A 22622-nucleotide genomic window follows, 5' to 3' on the forward strand; every position below is an offset into this window, starting at 1 on the left:
CTACTTTTGATAACACGATAAAGCATGCGCTGGCATAGAACAGCATGAAAATATCACTCCACAGAAAACATTTTCAATTTACCATTGAAGCAAACAGTACATATTTACCTAGTGTTCTTTGATATCAATTAATCATTCTATTTCACTGGAAAACAATCTAAATTGATAAGATCTTGTTTCATTTAGAATGATTATAGATGAACGCTTTCTTGAAGAATTTTGCAGAAGGACAAGTCGAAAGGTACGTTTTTAATTTCTTTGGCGAATGCTTTTAATTTTTTGGAATTATTCTTCGCAAAAATGTTTTAATTAATATTTTTAATATACATACGTACATACTTAACATTGGAGCATGTAGTACTTACCTACCAGCACTGAACTCCTGAAAATGCACAGTTCCAATTTTTATTCTTCACTTTGACTCTCTGTTGCATCTGGTCAAAATTTTTCATTTTTTTAAATGAGAAAAGAATTTGAGAAAATTCTCAGCTTGGAAATTCAGTAAGTTGGTATTGTAACAAAAATTCACCATTTCTCATTTTACATTGAAACTTATTATTTGACAAAAAAATGTTGCCTAGCATGAGTGAAGAATTTTATCAGACCCAATAGGTACACTTACGTATTGTGCAAACTCATTTGTCTTCCTTACACACAATTATTCTTCCAGGCAAAACGGACTTATTTGACTTCTGAGATGCAATAAAACACAGAGAATGTTTGCCACCAACCAACTTCATCAAATAACATTTTCCACACAAGTCATTTCAATCAATGGAAATTCATCATTTGTGCAGCATCAATTCCATAAGAATGGACTATTTAAATTCTACATCTTCAATGAAAATAATTTCAGCGAATATGAATACAGTGATGAATCCAAATCTTGGCAACAGACATGGAAAAAGTCACTTGTTAAAAGTCAGGTAATATATTTTCCAAAAATTAGGAATGAAGAAGATGAGGTAGCAATATTAAAAACTTCTCAAGGTATAGATTTTTTCCAACTTCAAAACAATAATCACAACTTTAGTCTAAAAAACATTAACCACAAAAATCTGAATGTATTCAATGAATCAGCTTCTGTAATAAAAGCTGGTCATTTTTATCATGATCAAACATCTATTGGATTACTGATATCAGATCAGAATGCCACAATCAATTTCTTTGTTTTAAAAATAAATAATCAGCCCATAAATACTTATTCAGTTGAATCATTTTCAACTGATACAAATATACTTGGTAATTGTTCTCAAACAGAATTTCTAGTTGCGGATCTTCAGAAGAAAGAACAAGATGACATTATTCTACGGGATGAAAAAGGATTACGTGTATACAAATTCAATGAAAACAATGCCCTCCAACATTTAATGGATTTGCCTTTTGCTGCAAAGTCTACAGATGCTGAGGATAAGGTATTTTTCCCCAATTTGACAGGACACACCTATCAAGATATAGTTTTACTCAATCAAAGTGGGTTATTCATTTTTCAATACGATGATCTACAAAATTCTTATAATTTCTTGCATTACAATCCATGGTTTTCCAAAGTCAAAGGATGGAATAAGGAATACATCAGTTCTGTTATATTTCAAGATATTAATATGGATAACATACAAGAAATGTTATTTACTGGTCCAAATGGGATAGATATTTTATCATTTGATATTTATAGCAATCAATGGAGATCATTGCTAGATGTCTCAGAATTGGATGTTGTCAATAGATATCATAAAGTAAGAGGTGTTATGTTTGCAAATCAACCAACTATAAAGTATCCTATCTTGTTCACTAGTTATAAGAATGAGCTTCATTGGGCATACATTGAAACAATTTCATTGTTGGAGAAACAAATATTACCAGAATCAAATAAAACTGTAAATTATGATCAACAAGTAAGACCTCCGCAAATACCACACATTATGAAATCATCACTAGTAAATGGAAAGCACATTCTTCTATTGAGAGATCAATTGGACTGCTCTTCAATACTGAATTCAGTCAATCATTATACTGGTAAAGTTAGTTTCCAAATTCCATTACTTGGAAGTACAATGATTAAAGGCACAACATTCAATATTATTTACAACAGCAATGATAAGAACTCCAACATTTTGGGTGTAGGTTGGTCTACTCCAAAAAATCTCATTGTATTGGATCATCAGTCAAGTATATACCCAGAATCAGAAAAATACTATTGGGTGATGGAAGACACACCTAATTCACTAGTTTATGATACTAAAAATTCTACTGATACTATTTACTCTTTTAAATTGCTATATGATTCAACATCTAACTGGCAAATCCAATATTTCAAAGTTGAAGAAAAATGGGTAATCAAAAGTAACAATACTGAGCTGATTTATGGATGTGTAGATATAGCCCATTCTGAAATGGCTCCTATTGTTTGGGAAATAGGATGGAAGAATTGGAGAGGAGTTGGTAGTAGCTTAAAAAGTCAAATAAGAATTGCAACTTCTTGGTACTTGGCAGAAATACGTAATGAGAATAGTGTCATCAACTTTACCTATGATATTTTTGAAGTCTCTGTTCCAGGTGGTAAAAACTTCACTCAAGAAATCAATTTGAAATCAATTAAGAGTCAGGAAAATGAGGTGATTTTCAATTATTCAGCAAAAACAAGTAATAAATTTATAGTACGTTCTGTGGTAGATGAGGATGGACTAATTAGATCACAAATGGTACAAACTCATCACTTGAGAGGGTACTCTGTTTGGTCTCTAGATTATGTCCAACATATTAATTTCATTTACAAAATGATTAAAGGAGAACGTTTGCTATCTGAAATTGTACAAGAAGGAGATCCATCTGGCAATGCTATCTTGAAATTTGTTTATGAAAAAGTAATAACATCCCAGCTACTTAAAAGAGTAATTTTACCAAAAGGAACTGAAATCAAGTTCAATTATGAATCTCCTCACAAAGAATTAAACATTGAAAATGATACTGGTTTCTTGAGGTACAAAGTGAAGAAGAATCACAAAGTACATTTTATTAGAAATCAAATTTTGATTAGTTACATTAATGAAAAATCTAAATTAAAATTGAACATCTTCACAAGGAGCTTCAATGACACCACATCATCAGTATCTTTGGCAATAGGTGAGGGTCTGATCAAGAATTATGAAATTAAGCAAATGCAGGATTTTCTGGCTATTATTTGTTATACAACAAACATTGAGCTATATTTACTTCGTGATGGAAGACATGCATGTGGAGAAAACTTTCAATCAGTATTTAGTAAAGATACTGCAATTCAGTTTGGAAATAATTTTATAATAATTGCTGAGAAAAGTAGACCTATTGACATAATAACATTTGATTTGAGATCAAAGAAATGTAAGAAAACAGTTTTCAAATCAGATATGAATCTAAATTCTAAACCTCCATTACTTTTTTCTGTGTTTCACAATGCATTTGTGGTCTATGATGGTGATGTTATTTGGATAGCTTATATAGATGCCAATCAAGAATGGAAATCAAATGTGATCAAAAGAACATTTGGAGCAATTGAATCCATTAGAAAAACTCTAGACATGTTTGAATTAGAGGATGAAATGAATGAAAAGCTAATTGAGTATTTTATGAGTAAGGCTCTCCTACTAAACAGAAATTTTATAATTCTGAGTACATGGGAAATTTTCCAGACTCAGCTTTACACATCATTAAAAATATTCACTCTGAATAGTAAATATCAGTTAGCTACAGAAACAAAGTTCAAAGTATATCATGAAGATATTCTAGATGTTGAAATTCATCAAGATAATCAAAATGGAACTTCAATTACAATAGGTTATGAAAAATTTGATGGAAAATTCAAATTAATTGCAAAATATTTCCAAGGTGTCCCTCTGAAAGAACTCCGAAATGCATGTAAGTCTAATTACAAATTATTAGAAGAAAAACAGAAAGAAATGTGTGATGCAATCACAAAATCTCTAAAAAATTATTTCATATTAAGTCCTTCAAAATACATTACTGCCTTAGATTTTTCTTCAGCCACCTGTGGCAGTACAAAATTCATTTTTGATGGAAATGAATGGAAAGAGGGCCCTCTGTCAAATAAGAAAAAAACTGAAAAGGATAATACAACATCAGTGCTACTGGGTAATAATTTGATCCTCATTAAAGAAAATACCCACTCATCTATCCAATTATACCATGGAAATACAAAGCAAAATCTAGGAATTGCCTTGGTAAATTTGGAAATAAATAATTTCAATGACATTTTGAATGCATATCCAATCTACCAAGCTTATCAAGGAAACTCTAACAATAAAACCAACATCATACAATTTTCTATGAATGGAGATTTCAAAAAAGTCTCTTCATTACCCTCAAATGAACAATTGACTCAGTGGAGTAATTATGAAACTTTGGTAACTGCAATTCATGATGCTCAGAACCTAGACACAATCACATTAGTTTTTCGACAAATGTTGGGTCTTCAGTATTTACTTCCCAACATAGTTGTTACATCAATTTTGACACTTTTCAATGACGAAATAAGAATGACAGGGTATCAGTATTCATCTCCCAAAATACTAGGTGCCACCGTTTATTATGAAAAAGTATCAGTGATCCCAAATAATAATAAGTTTTCATTTGGATGGTATGATGAGCTCATAGATTATAACAATTCATCAAAAACTCATAGAGTTATGTATGATGCAGATGAAAACTTGGTAAAAATTTCAAAACAAAGCCACTCTCCAAAAAATGCTGATCATTTAAAAGATGAGCATATCAACTATTCAAACTCAACTATATTTGACAAAAGTAGTAAACTGAAAGTAGCTGAATTTTATATAACAAACATATCTGATGATGAGGCTAGCTTTTATGGATTTGAAGAGTATGAAGTAAATAATGGGAATTTGGACAATTCATCTGGTAGATTGAGGAAGAAATGGCAGTTTCATCAAAATGATATAGTGAAGAATGAATTCTCATTAACAGGCCAAAATTTGTTAAGATTATCAAAAAATATTTTACATGCTTCATTTAAACCCAAACATCAATATCAGAATTTTGTTGCATCATGTTGGATAAGACCTCAAAATTTAATCTCAAATTATTCTACACCTTACCTTACAGCAGATATTCTGTTAGAAAATGATAAAAAAGCTATATACACTGGATTAGGGGAAGTAAAGTATAAATTCAATGATTGGTACTACATAGAAGCTTTGATTGATTTCCCATTAGCAAAACAAGTGCATAACTCACAATTTGGTACCAAGAATAAAAATTCTCAAGAAATTCAATTAACAACACACATTGTAGTTAGTTCTGGAGTAAATAACACCATTGATGTAGATCACATTCGATTTTCTCCAATGAATAGTTATTTTAAAGCAAACATCTATAACAGTATAACTAAGCTAGTTATAAGTAAAATTTATGCAAATGGATTGATCAAAAAGTATATATATGATCATTATCAAAAGGAAATTGCTTCCATCAATATTTATGGCCAACTAGACTCTTTTCATACGTACACCAAGTCATCAAGTGTTGGAAAAATTATACACTTCAACAGCAACATTGAAATCCAACCTGAAACTGGATTATATGAAAGTTTTGCCCCTTATTCTTTTAAACAAAGATGGAGAATATATGATGACAGTAACTGGAAAATATTTCCAGGTCAGTTGCAACATCGTTCCATGAGTCAGCATAATTTACTTTTAAACACTTGCAAACCTAATTTGAATTCCTTTGGCTTACGAATCTATATAATTTTAGAATCAAAACAATCATTCATAAAGTTTGGTACCAGCATGTTCCTAAAGCGAGAAGGTGACACTGCTACCTGTGTTATATTTGGAAAACAATTACCTATGGCATTGCAAGCTGAAGTGATCATTATTAAAGAACACACTCGCCTAGTTATATGGATTGATGGTGGTCTTTATTTTGATGGATCCTCCAAAGGCTTTTCAATTAATCCAATAATGGTTATGGGGCAAATTGGGCTTCATGATGTATTCATCTTTATTAATCCAAGTATAAAAATAATATATGAGAATTCTTTGGGTGAAAAAATTCAGACCATTGTACTAAAAAGTGAAGATACAGTGATTGTGACTGCATACCTTTATGATGAATTAGGTAGACAAACTATTGTTACTCAACCAGCTTACATCAGAAGATTTAGCAGTCAACATCTATTATCTTATTATCCAAATTTTGTGACGAACAAAAATCCTCATGATAAAAACTCTGTGTGGAAAATAGGGCATTTAAAAGGTCAATGTACTGAATTTATTGGTGAATATGACTACTCAGAGGTGAAATATAATAAAGATCCCCTAAATGAAAAAAGTGCACTGGGTCTTCCTGGCAAAGAATTTTCAGTTTTTGGACAATATGTCAGAAAATTTGCTTCTTTTTGCAACAACTCTTTTATCAACAATGCCTACCCCATTGAAAAAAACTATATTCATCAAGTGGAATATAAACCTGGAGGTGTGTCTCTCATAAAAGTCCTGAACAAAGATGAGAATGTTGTTGCTAAATACATTGAAATTCCATCTGATGAAGATTTACTCACCACATATGAATATGATGAAAATAAAAATGTAATTAAAATCTTACCACCTTTGTATCATAAAAAAGCAAGAACACTGATGAAATATAATTCATCACCACAACTAAGTTTAATCAGAAAAGAAAGCCTATTGTTACAAAAAGCATTAGGTACACACATAGTATATGATAAAAAAAGTAATATCATTAGTAAACAGACATCTGATTCTCAAAGGGTTGAGCATATATATGATGATAATGACTTGATGATATTCTCAAAATATTACAATGCTAAGAATAAAATTGAAAGGATAGCATACTTTGATTATGATTATCTAGGTAGAATACAAGAAACTGGAGAACTGATCAATTGGTTACCTAATAGCAATTTGAAGATCACAAAATTATTAAAAAACAATACTGTTATACACCAACAATATCATTATAGCAATGATGAATCTGAACCATTTCTAAGGCAGAATATTGACAGAACAATCACCTTCAATTATGAAAATCCCCTGATAGAAGAATCAGTTTACAATGGAGAGCAAGAAATACTGAGTAGCCGTATTATTATTCCAACTCAAGATGGTAATTCCCCTTACATTGAATCCATTGATAAAAAATATTTGAAAAGAAAATTGATTAAATTAGAATACCCTATGCATATTCAAAACCAGTCACTAAATGTTGCCTATGAATATAACAAAGTTGGTCAAATGATTGGACTTGAAATTTTAGGAGTTGTTGATAAATCTATAATGTTCACTTATAATGCAGCTGGACAGGTTGTTAGTGAACAGCACCTACCACAAACAAACAAAAACTTCACTAGAGTATTCAACTATAATTCTGCAGGATATTTAACTCACTTGCAAGATCAATTCTTAACTGAAGAAGTTTATTATACAGAGCATAGTTATGGTGGTCAGGGATACTCTGATGGTACAATCACAGCAATTAATTTTCAAGCTACTTGGCACAAATACAGCAATGGGAATAAGCTTGGTTTAGATGAACACTCCTTCATCACTGAGAAAATAAGCCCTCAAGAATCAGCACTTTGTTTTCAAGCTTTGAAAAAAAATGGTTATTTGGACCATAACAATTTGCAAACAAAAATTTTTTATCCTTTAATAAGTGAGAATTTCCCCATAGTTTGTATCACAGGGGCCAAAAGTCGCCAGATTCAGAGTATTCTGGGAAAAAAAGGCTTTCCAAATTATTATGGATATACTTTTGATTACGGTAATCATCAAGAACTGATAAAAGCAAAATACTTTTTAGGTATAGAAGTACCACAGCCCCTACAGCCACTTACGTTTAGTATGGAGATTCCAAAAATAAGCAATGTTACTTCAAATGAAATTTGGGAGACACTGTGTAATTCAGGATACATCATACAAGATTCTAAAAAAAGTAACCCATATTTCAAACATGGTAAAGCTGGAAAATCATTCACTAGACCTTCATTGGTTGATAACCTGAATAAAATTGATCCACAATATAAAAAATTTGAGAAACCTTTGCAAAAAGTTCTTGCTTCTTGTTTTATTAAAAAATGTAACTTTTCAACAATTAAACAAGATTTACATAAACATATTAGCAATTGGATCACAGATCAGAATGAAACTGAAATTGCAAAAATTACTCACAATGTTATACAAATGCTGGAGAGGAATCAATACGTTAAAAGACCTTTTTCCAGAGATTTTATCAACATCTTAAAAGGGTATCAATCTATTATTCCTGGAATTGTGCATATATTAATAGAATATTTTGGAGGACAACTGGGAGAAGGTGAATTTGATGTGGAATCTTATTATATTGATGCTAATGGTAATCATAGACAATATTACACAGGCTTTGATAGATATGAATTGAGTTACCTAGAAAATACCAATCAAATTGACACAATCACATACAAACCTTTTACAACTAATCTGCATGAAAAGTTTACTGTCAAACATGATAGTAGGGGGAACATTATCCAGGCATTGCATAAAGGAATTCAACATATTGAATATAATTTGATATCAAATCAAGTAATAAAAGTAGTGTTTGTGAATAGAAATAGCATGATGTTTCATTATAATAGTAGAGGAGAAAGGATTTTGAAAATTGTTCTCAATAGTAAAGGAGAGATAATGAGCAAATTACACTACACTAGGGATGAATTTGGTAGAACTTTAGTAGAAAGAAAAATGACTTACATTTCACAAAATCTGCCACCTGATTTATTACTCACAGCATATATCTATGGTCCAAGCAGATTAATCGGATTTATTCGCCATGATCAGTTCTATAGCATAATATCTGATCATGAAGGATCCACTAGATTAGTAGTAAGAAATGGAGAAGTTGTAGCAGCTTATGATTATTTACCTTATGGAAATTTGATGCGTAAGTATATAAATGGTCCTGAAGCTGATGTCATGTATCTTTTTACTGGTCAGGAATTGGATGAGGAAACTGGATTATATAATTTCCATGCGCGTTTTTATGATCCTAGTATAGGACGATTCTATCAAGTGGATCCAAAAGAGCAATATCCAAGTCCTTATAAATATGCAGGGAATTCACCAATATCTACAATTGATCCAGATGGGCAGATAGCATTCCTTGCAGTAGCCATACCAATAGCATGTGCAGTAATAGGTGCATACCTAAAAGGATCTCTTGCAAATGATAATTATAATCCATTTGCCTGGGATTACACAAAGAGAGAGACATATTGGGCCATAGCCGAGGGACTAGTAGCAGGTTTATTTGTTGGTGTGCAATTTCAAAATCCAATGATCACAGGTTCCATTCTTTCTGCTGTTTTTTTTTCATACTTGAATGCAGCTTCACAAAACAAAAGCTGGAATCCACTTTCTTGGAACTGGACAAATCCGAATACTTATATAGCTGCAGTAGTTGGGGGAGCTATGGGATACTCATTGGTAAAAAGTTATACTTTTTGTGCAGTTACAAAATCTGGTGGAGTAGTCAACATGATACCGGGACATTTATTAGGAGGGTATATAGGTGGGGTATGGGCTAACCAGCGTTCATTGAACCCATTACAATGGGATTGGTCTTCACCAGAAACATATAATAAAATTATGTATGTTGGTACTTTAGTAGGACTCTGGAGAGAATATGTGAACTTTGTTGATGATAATGCAAAAGGATTGGTTGAGGGTTTGCGAATGATGTACAGAGCTGGTAAAGCTTTGATAAATTCAAAAATTGTACAAAGGATTCAACAGGGATTACCTATACATACCAAATATTTACCAGCACAAAATTCCCAAGATGGTTGTAAAAACAGATTTTCAAACAATTCAGATTTCAATAATAAGAATCAACAAAAAAATGATACACAGCCAAAATACAATAAGTCATTTAATGAAGATGTCTTACCAGCACTCATTTCTAGTATTGAACATGCATTAAGAAAGTTTGAAATTTCCAAGACAATATCTGATGATTTAATGAAACATATGTCTGGCAAACTTCTTCACAATGTTAAGAAAATTGATACTTTGGATAATGTGATAAAAAATTATATGGTAGAATGGATTAACCAAAAGGATAGATCCCTAGCAGAACTAACTCACCTCTCGCAGAACAGCAGTTTTCTACTATCAAAAGAAGAAGAAAACATTCAAAAAAATCAACTCAGTCAACTTTTTAACAACCAACATCAAATTATTAATAGTATTTATGAAAACACAAACTGGACTGCAAAGATGAGTGAACTGGTGGACACAACAAGACACTTTTTTATGGATTGGGATGCAAATTTTAATATGGAACCTCACATTCTCATGGCTCTGGTGAAAAATCACAAAATTTCCATTCAGGAAAATCAAATCATAGAAATGAAAGATTTGTTGTACACAACCTCCTACAAATTACCTAACCCTTCTCCAAACAAAGAAGGCATTAGTACAACTGCCTTCAACTGTTATGATTTTGTAAACATTGGGTTAAAGCATATGATTACAGACATTGAATGGCTTCTTAAAATCAAAAATACAAACATGGCAACACAATATAACAAAATTTTTCTATCAACTTCTATCATATCAGAGAGAAATATTGGCAAATGGGAACACATCAGAAATCTTAGATCTTATTTCAATCTACCTTTGGATATTATGCCAGTAAATCAGTTGGTAAGAAGCATAAATAACATAACTGAAGTAGAAAGCTCATTAAATAGACAAAAGAGATCTACTCAAGTAACTTCAGCTGTTTTTCCAGATAACGATCAACACAAGCTCAAAACTTCATTCAGAAGAGTAAATTTTGAAAGTCAAATAACTGGTCAGGATTTTTATAGGAGAAAAACTCCCACAACTATCAATAGGTCCAATACCTCTAAAATATCAAGAGTATTTGATCAATTCCTTCCTTCTGAAAGTACAAAAATGATGAACTGTAAATTTTATAAGTCAAGGGTGCATCTACCACCATATATAACTAATTCAAATTCATCAGTTATAAAAATTGATGCTAACATAGACATCAATAGTACGTTACTATTACTTGACTTTTTTGTGAAGAAAATTACAGGAGCAGCTCCAATTCAATGGACACATGAGGGATTATCAGCATTAGAATTGCAAGCTATTGCACTCACCATGATTACTCAATTTGAGGAAATTCTGCAGGAATCTGCAACAGAATCTGGATTGCTAACAGTAAACGTTGATTTTGATCCCATTGAAGTTCAAAATGTAATAATAGAGAAACTGAGGAAGGGACTGTTTTCTAAGATATCAGAAACACTGTATTTGCAAGTAGAAAATACAAATCCAAAGCTGTGGGAAAACACATCATTTTTGAGGCGTTTGAAAAAAAATATAAAAAAATTATCAATAAATTAATCACGCAATCAGTCATTGTACTAATCTTAAACACTAATCATATCCATCCTAAATGTTCAAGCTGCCAAGTGATTACATTTTTTGCACCTTCACAGGCAAACACAACAATTTGCAAACACTTATTATTAGTTATTAACTTACTCATTGAAATTTTTCAATAAAACATCTGAGCTCCTTACGCTGGATACTTTGTATATGTACCAACTTATTTACACTCTATATCAATCTAATAAAATTTATTATGTTGTACATATGTGTAAATCTCTTTTATTTCATATTTTATTTGAAATATTTGTTGTCGCTAGGCATATCTTTGAATACGAATCTCAACTGATAATTTCAGGATATTTTTCCAAGGTAAATAATGCAGTCGATACTTACCATACACAATTACCTACTTATGAATGAAGATGAAATCATGTTTTGTCCAAGTGAATTTTGTAGTTGAATTAATTTAACTGAGTGCAATTTCTTCAGAACCATTTCATCAACAATATCACAGACATAGGAATGCGACTTGCGCCGACCATTTTTGGTCAATTTTTCAAAATGTCTAATGTAAAATTTGTAAAATCACCCCGGATAACTGAAATATCAACTTCAGCAGCTGGAAATTTCACAGCGGACCAGTCTTGCCGTAGGTATTAAAAATTTCGAAATTATATCATAGGTTTAAATATGCGACCTACACTGACTATTTCTGCTTAGTTTTTCAAATTTTTATTGATATGTGAAAATCGAAAAATTGCGCAGGATAGCTGAAATATCAACTTCAGCAACGAAAAATTTGAGGTTAGACTATATGCGATGTGCTCTATTCAATCGTGGCAGAATCGTTGAAATCGGCGAATGTCACCTGTGGCACCTCTCTTGTTACATGAATAGAAGTAAAGGAAATAGGTACCTACTCAAAATCAGCCAAACTTAGATGATGAATAACTACGTAACTACATAGGGTTAATATCAGTTTGCTTGGAGCTCGAAGTGCTTATTACATTGGACAGAGATTTTTCAAGAATTACTTTCGCAAAAGTGGAATTCATTTTCTCATAAAGACATGAAAAAGAAATAGAAGTAGTACCTCAACATGGAGAGGGTGGTTAATCATTGTCGAATTTCGAATTTGTTGTTGTTTAAAATCTGCCATTCCAATAGGTATACTTGTAAAATTGGACCAATAAAAATAGACGTATTTTTGGCCAATTTAAAAAATAAATACATACATCAAACTAATTTTTGTGGTAGCTGTCCCATTTCAAAATAAGGATGTAAAATAGGTAGATAGACACTGGACTTTATAAAGCGCGAAGCAGAAATATCTAGAATAACTACCTTCTTTTCATTTTTTTTTTTTTTTTTTCGTTTTTGACCAAAAAAAAACCGTTTGAGAAACCCTGCCTTGAAACTTTGTCGATGTAATTTTTAAAAAATGATTTTATCTAGGTACTTTTAATAGATAAGGAGTTCGGTTACATCTATGTTAGATACTAGACGTGTGTTTATGCGTTTACGTGTTCATGCGTTCACATATTAGATAATTTTGTGTTGCAAGTGTTATCAATTATTATCGCATCCGATCGAACATATTGAAGTGCTTTCGTTCTCAGAATAGTTTTGTCGCTGTTACCAGTTTAATTGGTCAATATGGACGATGAATTTATTGCAGAGCTCAAATCCATGATGAAAGATGTCAAGGAAATTAAAACCACGGTCAACAATACTGATGCGAAGTTAGCTGGATTTACAAAGAGAATGGATGAGGTGGAAAGCCAAAACAAAGAGCTGAAAAAAACGTGTGATAATTTGCAAGACAAGGTAAATGATCTTGATCAATATAGTCGTATAGAAAACGTTATAATAAATGGGATTCCACAAAAAGATGACGAAAATATACGCCAAGTAGTCACGTTAGTAGCTGAAAAATTGAACGTAACTCTACACGAATGCGACATATCAACAGCTCATCGCCTACCTAGTAAACCAGATAGGATACCTGCCATTATCGTTCGCCTGAACAACAGAGATAAGAAGTCGGAGCTCGTAATAAATTCACGTAAGCTGAGAATAAATAGTAAAGATATAAATCTGATGCCAGCAGCTCCCATCTTTGTGAACGAACATTTAACCTCAAGTAACATGGCAATCCATAGACAAGCTCTACACCTTAAAAAATTGAAGGTTTTAACAAGAGTCCATGTGAAGGAGGGAAAGGTACTGGTGCAAGAAGAGGAAAACGGTACTTTCACTAAGATTACAAACCTCTCCCAACTGAGTTTGCCTGACCAGGAGGAAAACGAGCAACCTAAATCATCATCTAATGTGAATGAAGTTCCAGTGAAGCAACGCTTACGATCCAACAAGATACTGACATTGTCGCAACTCAGTGCAAAGTCTAACCGAGGGAGGGGAGGGAGAAATAGATCTGGAAATAGATCTAGAACGCACTCAGGAAGTTAGAGGCTGGACTCCGCTTACCCAGAACGGCTAGTCACCAAGGGTAAGGATGATGCAGCAAGTCTCTCCATTAAATTAGCAACATTTAACGTACGTACACTCAAATCAGAAGATAACTTGATGGAATTGGAAGGGGCTTTTGAAGAGGGGGACATCCAGGTGTTAGGGCTATCAGAGGTGAGACGCGCAACCGAAACTTTACAAATAACCAAAAATAACCATCTTCTGGCACACTCAAGCTGCGAAAATGGACAGAGAGGAGTTGGCTTTCTAGTACACAGAAACTTGATAAACGATGTAAATGAATTTAGACCAATTTCTGATCGAATTGCTCTACTAAGTATAAATTTTTGGGGAAAGGAAATTAGAATTATTCAAGTATACGCACCTACTTCAGCTGCAACAGAATCAGATTCTGAACTTTTCTATGAAAAATTAAGCGAACTATTAATGCAACAAGGGGAATTTTTGAAAGATATTTTTGTTATGGGTGACTTCAACAGTCAGGTAGGTAAGGGCAAAAACGAAGACGAATGTGTAATTGGAAGATATGGGTATGGTAAAAGAAATAAGAGGGGATGGAGGTTGTTGAGGTTCTGTGAAGAATTCAATTTAAAAATAATGAACACTTTCTACAAAAAAAGAGAAGGGCGCTTGTGGACCTGGATGTCGCCTAATCAAGAGTTCAAAGCTCAGATTGATTACATTTTAACCACAAATGATATTAATTACATAACGAATTGCGAGGCAAAAAATTTTAGTTGCTACTCAGACCACAGAGTAGTTACCTGTACACTGAAACTACAAAAAACAAAAAAATTTAAACGTTGTAATCCTAAACGAAATTATAAAGTAACAAATGAAAATGCTTCGGCTTACCAAACGGAAATAAACACTCAAATACTCAATAACCCTACAAAAAATATTACAGAAATTATCCAAAATGTAAGCAAGAATATGATCCAAGAACCAAAGAACCAAAGCAATAAGGGATTACCAACAACTATCAAAGAAATGATCAAAAACAGAGAAAAAATGAAATGTATAAGGAAGAAAACACTCCAAGATAAAATAGAACTAAATGTACTCTGTAAATTAATTAAAAAATCCATAAGAGAATACAACTATAAGAAAAAAATTGATTTAATAAGCAGTATTTTGGAATCAACAAAAAGTACAAAAACAATCAAAAAAAGTCTAATGTTGGGTAAAACATGGACAATTTTTCTAACTGATAAAAATGGTTCAAAACAGTACAATAGAAGGAAAATAAACGAAATTGCAACAGATTTTTATAGGCAGCTATACTCGGACAAAACAGAAAAAGAAGAGACAATCATTTGGGTTCCAAGTGAAAAAGAACCAGAGTTTATGGTGGAAGAAATTGAAAAAATTATCAAAGATTTAAAAAACAAAAAAGCAACTGGTCATGATCAAATATCTAACGAACATTTCAAATTTGGGGGGAAAATTTTGGCTAATAAGCTAACAGAATACTTCAACAATATTCTAGAAACCCAGACCATACCAGTAGACTTCAAACTTTCTGACATTATTCTTCTGTATAAAAAAGGCGATAAACACGATGTAAATAACTATAGACCAATATCTTTGAGTACTACAATGTCAAAAATTTTCTCAAAAGCCATAGAAAACAGAATAAGAAATGTACTAAATCAACAGCAAAAACGCGAACAGGCAGGTTTTAGAAGAAATTTCTCGACAATCGATCATCTACATGCAGTTAATATGATAATCCAAAAAAGCAACGAATACCAACTCAACATCCACCTGGCCTTCATAGATTTTGCCAAGGCCTTTGACTCCTTGAGACACAACTTCCTGCAAAAAGCTCTCCTTGAACAGGGTGTCCCAGAGTCTATGGTTAAAATAATCAAGGAAATGTATAAAAATCTAAAGGCAAGAATAATTACTGATGTAGTAGGGGAGTATTTCGATATAGAGAGAGGTGTAAAGCAGGGAGACCCCCTCTCTGCAATCCTTTTCAATTCTGGGCTAGAAAGAGTTTTTGGTCTAAATGACTGGAAGGATAAGGGAATTATAATCAATGGGGAACGTCTAAGTCACCTAAGATTTGCGGATGATGTAGTACTGTTTGCCAATAGCATGGAAGAACTTGAACAAATGATTATAGAATTGAGCAAGTCGGCAGAAACTGCAGGGTTGAAAATTAACTATAACAAAACCAAAATTCTATCAAAAGGTGCTGAAAAAGAAATAAAAATTGAAGATCAAAATATAGAAATAGTAAGGGAAACAATATATCTTGGTCAGATTATATCTTTTGAAAACAGTACAAAAAGGGAGGTAAACAGACGAATAACTCTAACTTGGAAAAAATACTGGTCACTTCGAAATATTTTTAAAGGACCTTTTCAAAACCACCTAAAAAGTCAGATTTTTAATGCATGCATACTTCCTACATTGGCTTATGGATCTCAAACATGGACTTTAACAAGAAAAATTATCAAAAAAATTGAGACAACCCAAAACTCTATAGAAAGGTCCATGCTAAATTTTAAGAAATATGACAAAATAAGAATAAGAACAATTAAGAAAAAACTAAAAAATAATTTAAATTTCAAACATTGGGTCAGAAGAAATAAATGGAAATGGGCAGGGCATGTGAGTAGGATGACTGACAATAGGTGGACATATAAAACAACTTTTTGGTTTTTGGGGCACAAAGTACATACGAAAAAGAGGAAAACAGAAGGCTAGGTGGACAGATGAGCTTGATGAGTTTTTAACTCATAAACTGTTCCATAGAGTTGCACAAGATAGAATTGAGTGTGAGAGACTGCAAGAATCCTATGCCCAGTTCTGGGCCTAGCGGAGTTGGGTTCTATTTAATTATAGTTACTCGATCTTTTGTAAACCTAGTTCTAAGAATTTTATATCATTACTTCGCTAATAAAGGATTATTATTATTATTATTATTATTATTATTATAGATAAGACTATTCTGACCGAATTGTTTGAATTCCAATTTAGAAAATCTATATCTATAAGATTTTTCCAGTGACTTTCTCACATTTAACTTCAGCAATACCTACATATCTTTTCTAACACACAAAAAATTCTACTCCTCGGGAGCTACTTTTCTCATAAACGAATGGAAGAATCCATAAAATTTTCATGTCAAAATAATTCTATTTCCGTCCCATTTAGGTATAGTAAAATCGTTACAAGCAGAAAAAATTATAAATTTATTTTAATAAGTTTTTTTTCGTTTCTAGAAAAATTTGGTTTTTGTGGTTTACCAGGAGTTAGAATAGAGTGTCGATATTTTGTGAACAATATTATGTAGGTGGCTCATTCAGGAAAATCTGTCATTTCAATAGGAACGAACTACGAAATATTCGTCAAGTATTAAAAACGAAAAAACTAACTTTCAACCATAAAGCAGGTAGCACGAAACAAAATAAGCTGCAAATTATGAACCTGGTATAATATGTACATATGTAGCCAAAACCTACTTGTACTACCTACCTATCTATATCTACATAGTACATTGCATGCAAATTAATACCTCGTATATTAAACAAAAAAACCCACGATGTCGGCATTAAATTTTTCGTATTATTCACAAAACCAGTTTGCACATCTTATCTTATCGAATGTGATGCTGTAGTGTGAAGACGTTTGTGATACGGTACCTAAGCGAGAACAGTTGAATAGTAACGGAGCTCAATCAGAAATTATCATTGTTAATGTTTGTTCGTTGCAAATCGAATTAAAAATTGATGTGAATTTAATTAATAGATGAATTCAACAAGGACTGATTCAAACACGAAGTGAGTACTAAGCACTTTTATGAGCATTAGATAGGTACCTACTCATTTGATACCTGCTCGGATACGGAGACACTTTTCTTGTAGACTTTTTTCTCAAGTTTTTTTAGGGTAATTAACTATGTGTACACCTACTTATGAAATTGGAATTTTCCAATTAACTTTACGTAGGTATTAGTCAGATCTTAATAACTCATCCGCTTGCTAAATTTGTCGAAAGCAGTTTTATGATTGATTATTGTTCTATACGTCAACACAAAGAAAAGCCCAGATGCCTGTTTTCCCCCTCCCCATTTCCGAGGATCCACCCGCTAACTCGGAAATCTGTACATCTCTTCACCTATTCGTCGTACAAAAAAATATTACTTATTCCTTGAAATAGCATTCTCAAAATCATCAAAATTAATCAATTTTTGGTTTTCTGTCAAAATTTACAGAGATTCACTAAAAAGTATGATAACTGATAACAAAAAGTAATCAGAATTCAATTTCCTTTCGAAAAATCCGTATCACAATCAATTTCCTCACCTTCCCCCTCGATTCCATAGGACTCGTCCCCTTCTCAAGTTTCCACCATTTGATTTCAGGGTTAATTGAAAATAATCTCGACAAAAATTGTTTGTTTTCATTCAATTTGAAGATCTAATTTTTTTCAATTTCAAGAACTAAAATCAAATTTTAGGAAAAAAAAAGAGTATATAGCATTGTTTATTTTGAAAGTATTCCATAAACTAAGATTTTTTTATAATTTTAGAAAAAAAATTATTGAAACGTTATTTTTTGAGCACTTTTAGATAGAACGGCAATATTAAAAATCACATTGCATGGTGATAAAATGAGTAGTTTAAAATTTATTTTTGAACCATTTTTTTGACATTTTTTGCATTTTTAGTACCTTAGGTAAATTAAATAAAACTTTAAAAACAAATTCTTTCGAATGAATTTTTAAATGTTTCAAAAAAGTCTTGCATGCAATTGAAGGATTATACTTACCAATGGCTTTTGTTACTCAGGCTGGTTTTGAAAAGGTTGTTCGGTGTACATTTTTGAATGTAATTTTGCAAAGGGGAAAAAATTTGAGTTGTAATCGAGGGAAAGCTGAGGAAATTAGTTGTGATACGGGTCTTTCGAAAGGAAATTTAATTATAAACACTTTTGAATTTTATACTTTTTAATGTATCTTTGTAAATTTCTACAGAAAATGAAAAAAAAACTGATTTTGAGAATGCTTTTTCTGAGCTTTTAAGCTCAACGGCTGTTCTAAACAAAATTTGATGATCACCACGTTGTAGAGGAGATTTCAAGGAACAATTTTCATTTGAACCTTTTCTTCGTACGACCAATAAGTATAGGTGAAGAGATGGACAAATTTTCAAGTTAGGGGGGATCCTCGCAAAAGGGGGAGAGGGGAAAATGGGCATCTGAGCTGAATTTCTTTGTACATTATGTCGCGTAGAACAATAATCAATCATAAAATTGCTTTCGACAGAATACGCGAGCGGGCGTGTTTTTTTTGTCAAATTGGGATCTGACTATGTAAAAATTTCTTAATTTTACAAAAATATTTTTTCGAATAGCTGAAGCCGACAACAATTAGTATCCCAGTCGACGAATCAGAAATCACATGCTGTCACATAAATCACTGAAGAATTAACTAACTATGAGGAGAGGCGACACATACCAACGACTTGATTAGATCTTCGTCGAGTTTATAATTATATCTAGGCCTCGGAATTCAACATTCATTAAAATGGTGATGTTGGCGATTTTTTTATTTATTAATACACTCTTCATATTCACCGAAAGTATCACTCAATTCAACACCATCGATTCTCAAAACTATCCCACTCTCCACCGTCATAAACGGGCTCCTCTTTCTTCTTCCAGTATTACAACTTTGAAAACCACTTCAAAAACGTCGACAACTACTCAAGACCCCATCGATGTACTGGCTCAACAACTAGAAGAGGTGGAAAAACAACGACAAGAAGACAAGAGAAAAGAGGCGGAGGAACGAGAACGAGAAAAAAAACTACGCGAGGCAGAAAAAAAGCTACGAGAGCGTGAGCAGCAAATGCAACAAGCAGATGTAATCAAACAACGAGAAGAGGCAGCTGCGAAACAACCAGGAGGAAGTAAAAACTCATCAGAACCAGTTGGAACTAATGGAGGTCAAAATAAGCCTACAGAACCAGCAATTGACAAACAATCAGACGAAATGAGGCAAGAATCCGCCACTCAGCTCTTGACTCAGAAATACCTCAAAGGCACGAAGAATAACGATACTCTGATAAGCGAGATTTTAAATCAATGCGAAGTGGAAAACTGTTTCAACAAAGTGATCAAACAAGCCGTTGAGAGAATTTTGCAAAAAACCAAAGTAACAAGTCTAATCAAAACTGAACGAAAACTCAATTCATCCGTCGAAGAATCCACATCCATTTACAAATTTGTATCCGATAAAATATCGAAGAAAGATTACACCGCTTGGACCGATCTGGCTGTGCGTGTGAAAGAAATTATGAGCATGAAAGTCTCTGCTAACGTAACTGCTGAACTGAAGCGTATCAGAGATAGCAAGATACCCAGATCGATAAAAAATTTGGTATTCTCAACCAAAATATGTATAAAAAATACCAAATATAACGAATATTTATACGCAGTAGGGTCACGAGAATTGTGGTTTGATAATAATAGACGTCACGTGTTCACGAGACTCGGTGGGGCCAGAAATGGTACCGGAGAATCTGGCGAATTCTTCTGGAGGGTAGAGAGTATCGCTGGTAACAATGAATTCTCAATAATCAATCATAAATATAACGAATATTTGTTCGTTGATTCTGCCAAATGGGACGACAGGAATCGTTTCGCTTTCACGTGGACTGATGATAAACCAGTCACTCAAAATGTCTGGAAAATCACGCCGGATTCGGAGGGCCGTTATTTTGAAGTGAAAAATACGAAAAATAATGAGTACTTGTTCGCCGATTATGATAGAATATTTGAAGGCACGATGAGATGTGTGTTCACTTATACAGATGGATCCAATAGCATCGAAGGCATGTGGGATTTCATCAACTGTTCCAGTGAGAAATAAAATTTACGCACAGATGTCTCCACATAGGTACCTACCTACCTAAACGTCGGCTCATCTCGTAACTAATAAGCCTTCCATCAACCTCTGAGTACAAAATGACGTCGTTTTTTTCTTCTAAAATATGCATTTGAGGGTAAAGGGGAGGGGGGTAACTTGGAAAAATTTCGAGGAAATTTGAGATGAGAAGGGAGAGTCACATGATATCAACTGACACCATAGTTTTAGAACTTCTTTTTTTTACGTAAGGTATTTTAACGGTGTAAATGTAAGTAAAAGAAGGTAACAATAAAATGTACAAATTTTCAAAATCGTTTTTATTTCAAACTCCAATCACATTTTTATGAATGAAAAATCATCATTTCTTTAGCTTTTAGAACTAGGCAGCGAGCTTGTAAAATGACCACTTCCCACCTCATGTGATTCATTTTACTTGCGACCAAGATCTATCAGTTTAATTTTCTTTTTTGGCGGAGCTGTTGGTAGTAGAGATCTTAAAGGGCTCTCATCCTCGTCCGGCATGAACGGCTTAAGAAATGGTTCGAAGGGATTAATAATCGCTTTGGTAATATCTCGAAACATGGTGGGCTCATCGGTATTTGGTTTTAAATTATTGATCCTCTTTTTGAACTTGCGAGCAAGTTCTTTCTTAGCGTCGATTATATTTTTGTAAGAATCAATAAGGAATATGACATTATTGAAGTGGAATTTGAGTAAGTTATCGTCTGGTATGTCTTCGACGATCTCCTCGAGAAAATCTTTCATCTTTAAGACGATCCCATGAGGTATCGATTTGATCGCAGAGCACAAACCGAACAAATTCGGGATTCCTTTGAGGAAATTAACAGTAGTAGGAGTTAAAATGTTAATCGGTGAAAAATCTTGAAGTGATGGTATTGTCGGCAATTGATCACGTCCTGCAGCTGGCTGTAAATTCAAAACAACATATAGGTAGGTATAGGTAGAGATTCGGATAGGTATATTAAATTTTTAATATTTTTTACCTGCCAGTAAACTGTTGCCAACACGACGATGAGTAAACATGGACTTTTCATGCTTCTATCTTATATACTCAGACTCACCTATACCTACTGATGCAGTTTTCTGCATTCCAATGATTTTGAAGTACCTTCATCTCGAATTTATACGATGAAGCAGAAGGTCAAATGCAAATTGCACTTGACGTATTTCACCTAGAACTTGAAAGCAAAGCCATATTTCCATCAGCGATCATTTTTTTCAAAATTATGGTTTTCTTAATTGGAACCAGCTTTCGTCAAGTTCACAATTTTTTCAAAGTCAAAAAAAAAATGAAAACGAAGCTGAAAATTTATCGAGAAATTATCAGATTTTAATAAGTGGCCATTTGATAATATGTGGGTATCGAAGTTATTAACCTCAACTAGAAGCAATAATTTATTGATCGGATAAACAATCATGGGGAATTCTCAAACGGCACGTTTTCGCAATAAAATTCCGCATTGAAAAAATTTCACCATGTGATTAATCATCGTCAACTAACAATTCTCCTTGAATGTGCTCGTAAATAATTTTCAAGTACGTGAAAATTCATCAGCAAATGAAATTCCATTATACTCAGTAATTTTCGAGGACGTGTATGTTCACCTTGAAAATCGAAAGAACAATTATTCGTGAAAAACAATTTAGCGAGCGTTCATCGAGCGATAAATTTTTTTTGAAATTTTGCCGATATTACCTGTGCCATAGTTTGAAACGAAAGTGTAATGAGGCGTGAAATATTGAGCTGCGCTTGCTGGCAAAAAATTCATCGCCTTGTTTACTCGAAAATGTCCAAATGTTTTTGTG

The 22622-nt window shown here is 32.9% G+C and overlaps 4 protein-coding genes across 7 annotated transcripts in view; 3 read left to right on the forward strand and 1 right to left on the reverse strand.

Moving 5' to 3' along the window:
* LOC135835591 (uncharacterized) overlaps positions 1-22622 on the forward strand; it is a 309298-nt gene that overhangs the window by 37643 nt on the left and 249033 nt on the right. The window lies entirely within an intron of this gene.
* LOC135835580 (MAP7 domain-containing protein 2-like) lies at positions 60-21658 on the forward strand. Of its 4 annotated transcripts, XR_010556919.1 has the most exons (4): positions 60-241; positions 671-17704; positions 19279-19454; positions 19589-21658. XR_010556919.1 is itself a non-coding variant. In XM_065349913.1 (2 exons), exon 2 carries the CDS (start codon positions 19452-19454, stop codon positions 20796-20798), a length of 1347 nt encoding a protein of 448 aa, XP_065205985.1. In that variant the 5' UTR covers positions 17168-17704; positions 19279-19451; the 3' UTR covers positions 20799-21658. The 4 variants fall into 4 exon arrangements, 1 of the variants encoding a protein (XP_065205985.1); XR_010556918.1 differs by having other exon boundaries at positions 19279-21658; XR_010556920.1 differs by lacking the exon at positions 60-241 and having other exon boundaries at positions 794-926; positions 1261-17704; positions 19279-21658.
* Positions 13077-16861, forward strand: LOC135834071 (uncharacterized). Its single transcript, XM_065347908.1, has 2 exons — positions 13077-13563; positions 16677-16861. The coding sequence occupies exons 1-2, from the start codon at positions 13077-13079 to the stop codon at positions 16859-16861; spliced, it is 672 nt and encodes a 223-aa protein (XP_065203980.1).
* On the reverse strand, positions 21092-21903 carry LOC135835581 (uncharacterized). The gene is made up of 2 exons (XM_065349914.1): positions 21800-21903; positions 21092-21722 (listed from the first exon to the last, which is right to left on the reverse strand). The coding sequence occupies exons 1-2, from the start codon at positions 21848-21850 to the stop codon at positions 21225-21227; spliced, it is 549 nt and encodes a 182-aa protein (XP_065205986.1). The 5' UTR covers positions 21851-21903; the 3' UTR covers positions 21092-21224.

The sequence above is a fragment of the Planococcus citri genome, chromosome 2 (assembly GCF_950023065.1).
Source record: "Planococcus citri chromosome 2, ihPlaCitr1.1, whole genome shotgun sequence".
Lineage (NCBI taxonomy): Eukaryota > Metazoa > Arthropoda > Insecta > Hemiptera > Pseudococcidae > Planococcus > Planococcus citri.

Bases quoted from the DNA above. Each gene is read 5' to 3' on its own strand.
- LOC135835581 (XM_065349914.1), bottom strand. From the start codon at position 21,850: ATGAAAAGTCCATGTTTACTCATCGTCGTGTTGGCAACAGTTTACTGG. The intron at 21,723-21,799 runs GTAAAAAATATT...TTGAATTTACAG, and splicing joins TGGCAACAGTTTACTGGCAG to CCAGCTGCAGGACGTGATCA.
- LOC135835580 (XM_065349913.1), top strand. From the start codon at position 19,452: ATGGTGATGTTGGCGATTTTTTTATTTATTAATACACTCTTCATATTC.
- LOC135834071 (XM_065347908.1), top strand. From the start codon at position 13,077: ATGGACGATGAATTTATTGCAGAGCTCAAATCCATGATGAAAGATGTC. The intron at 13,564-16,676 runs GTAACATGGCAA...ACTGTTCCATAG, and splicing joins GAACGAACATTTAACCTCAA to AGTTGCACAAGATAGAATTG.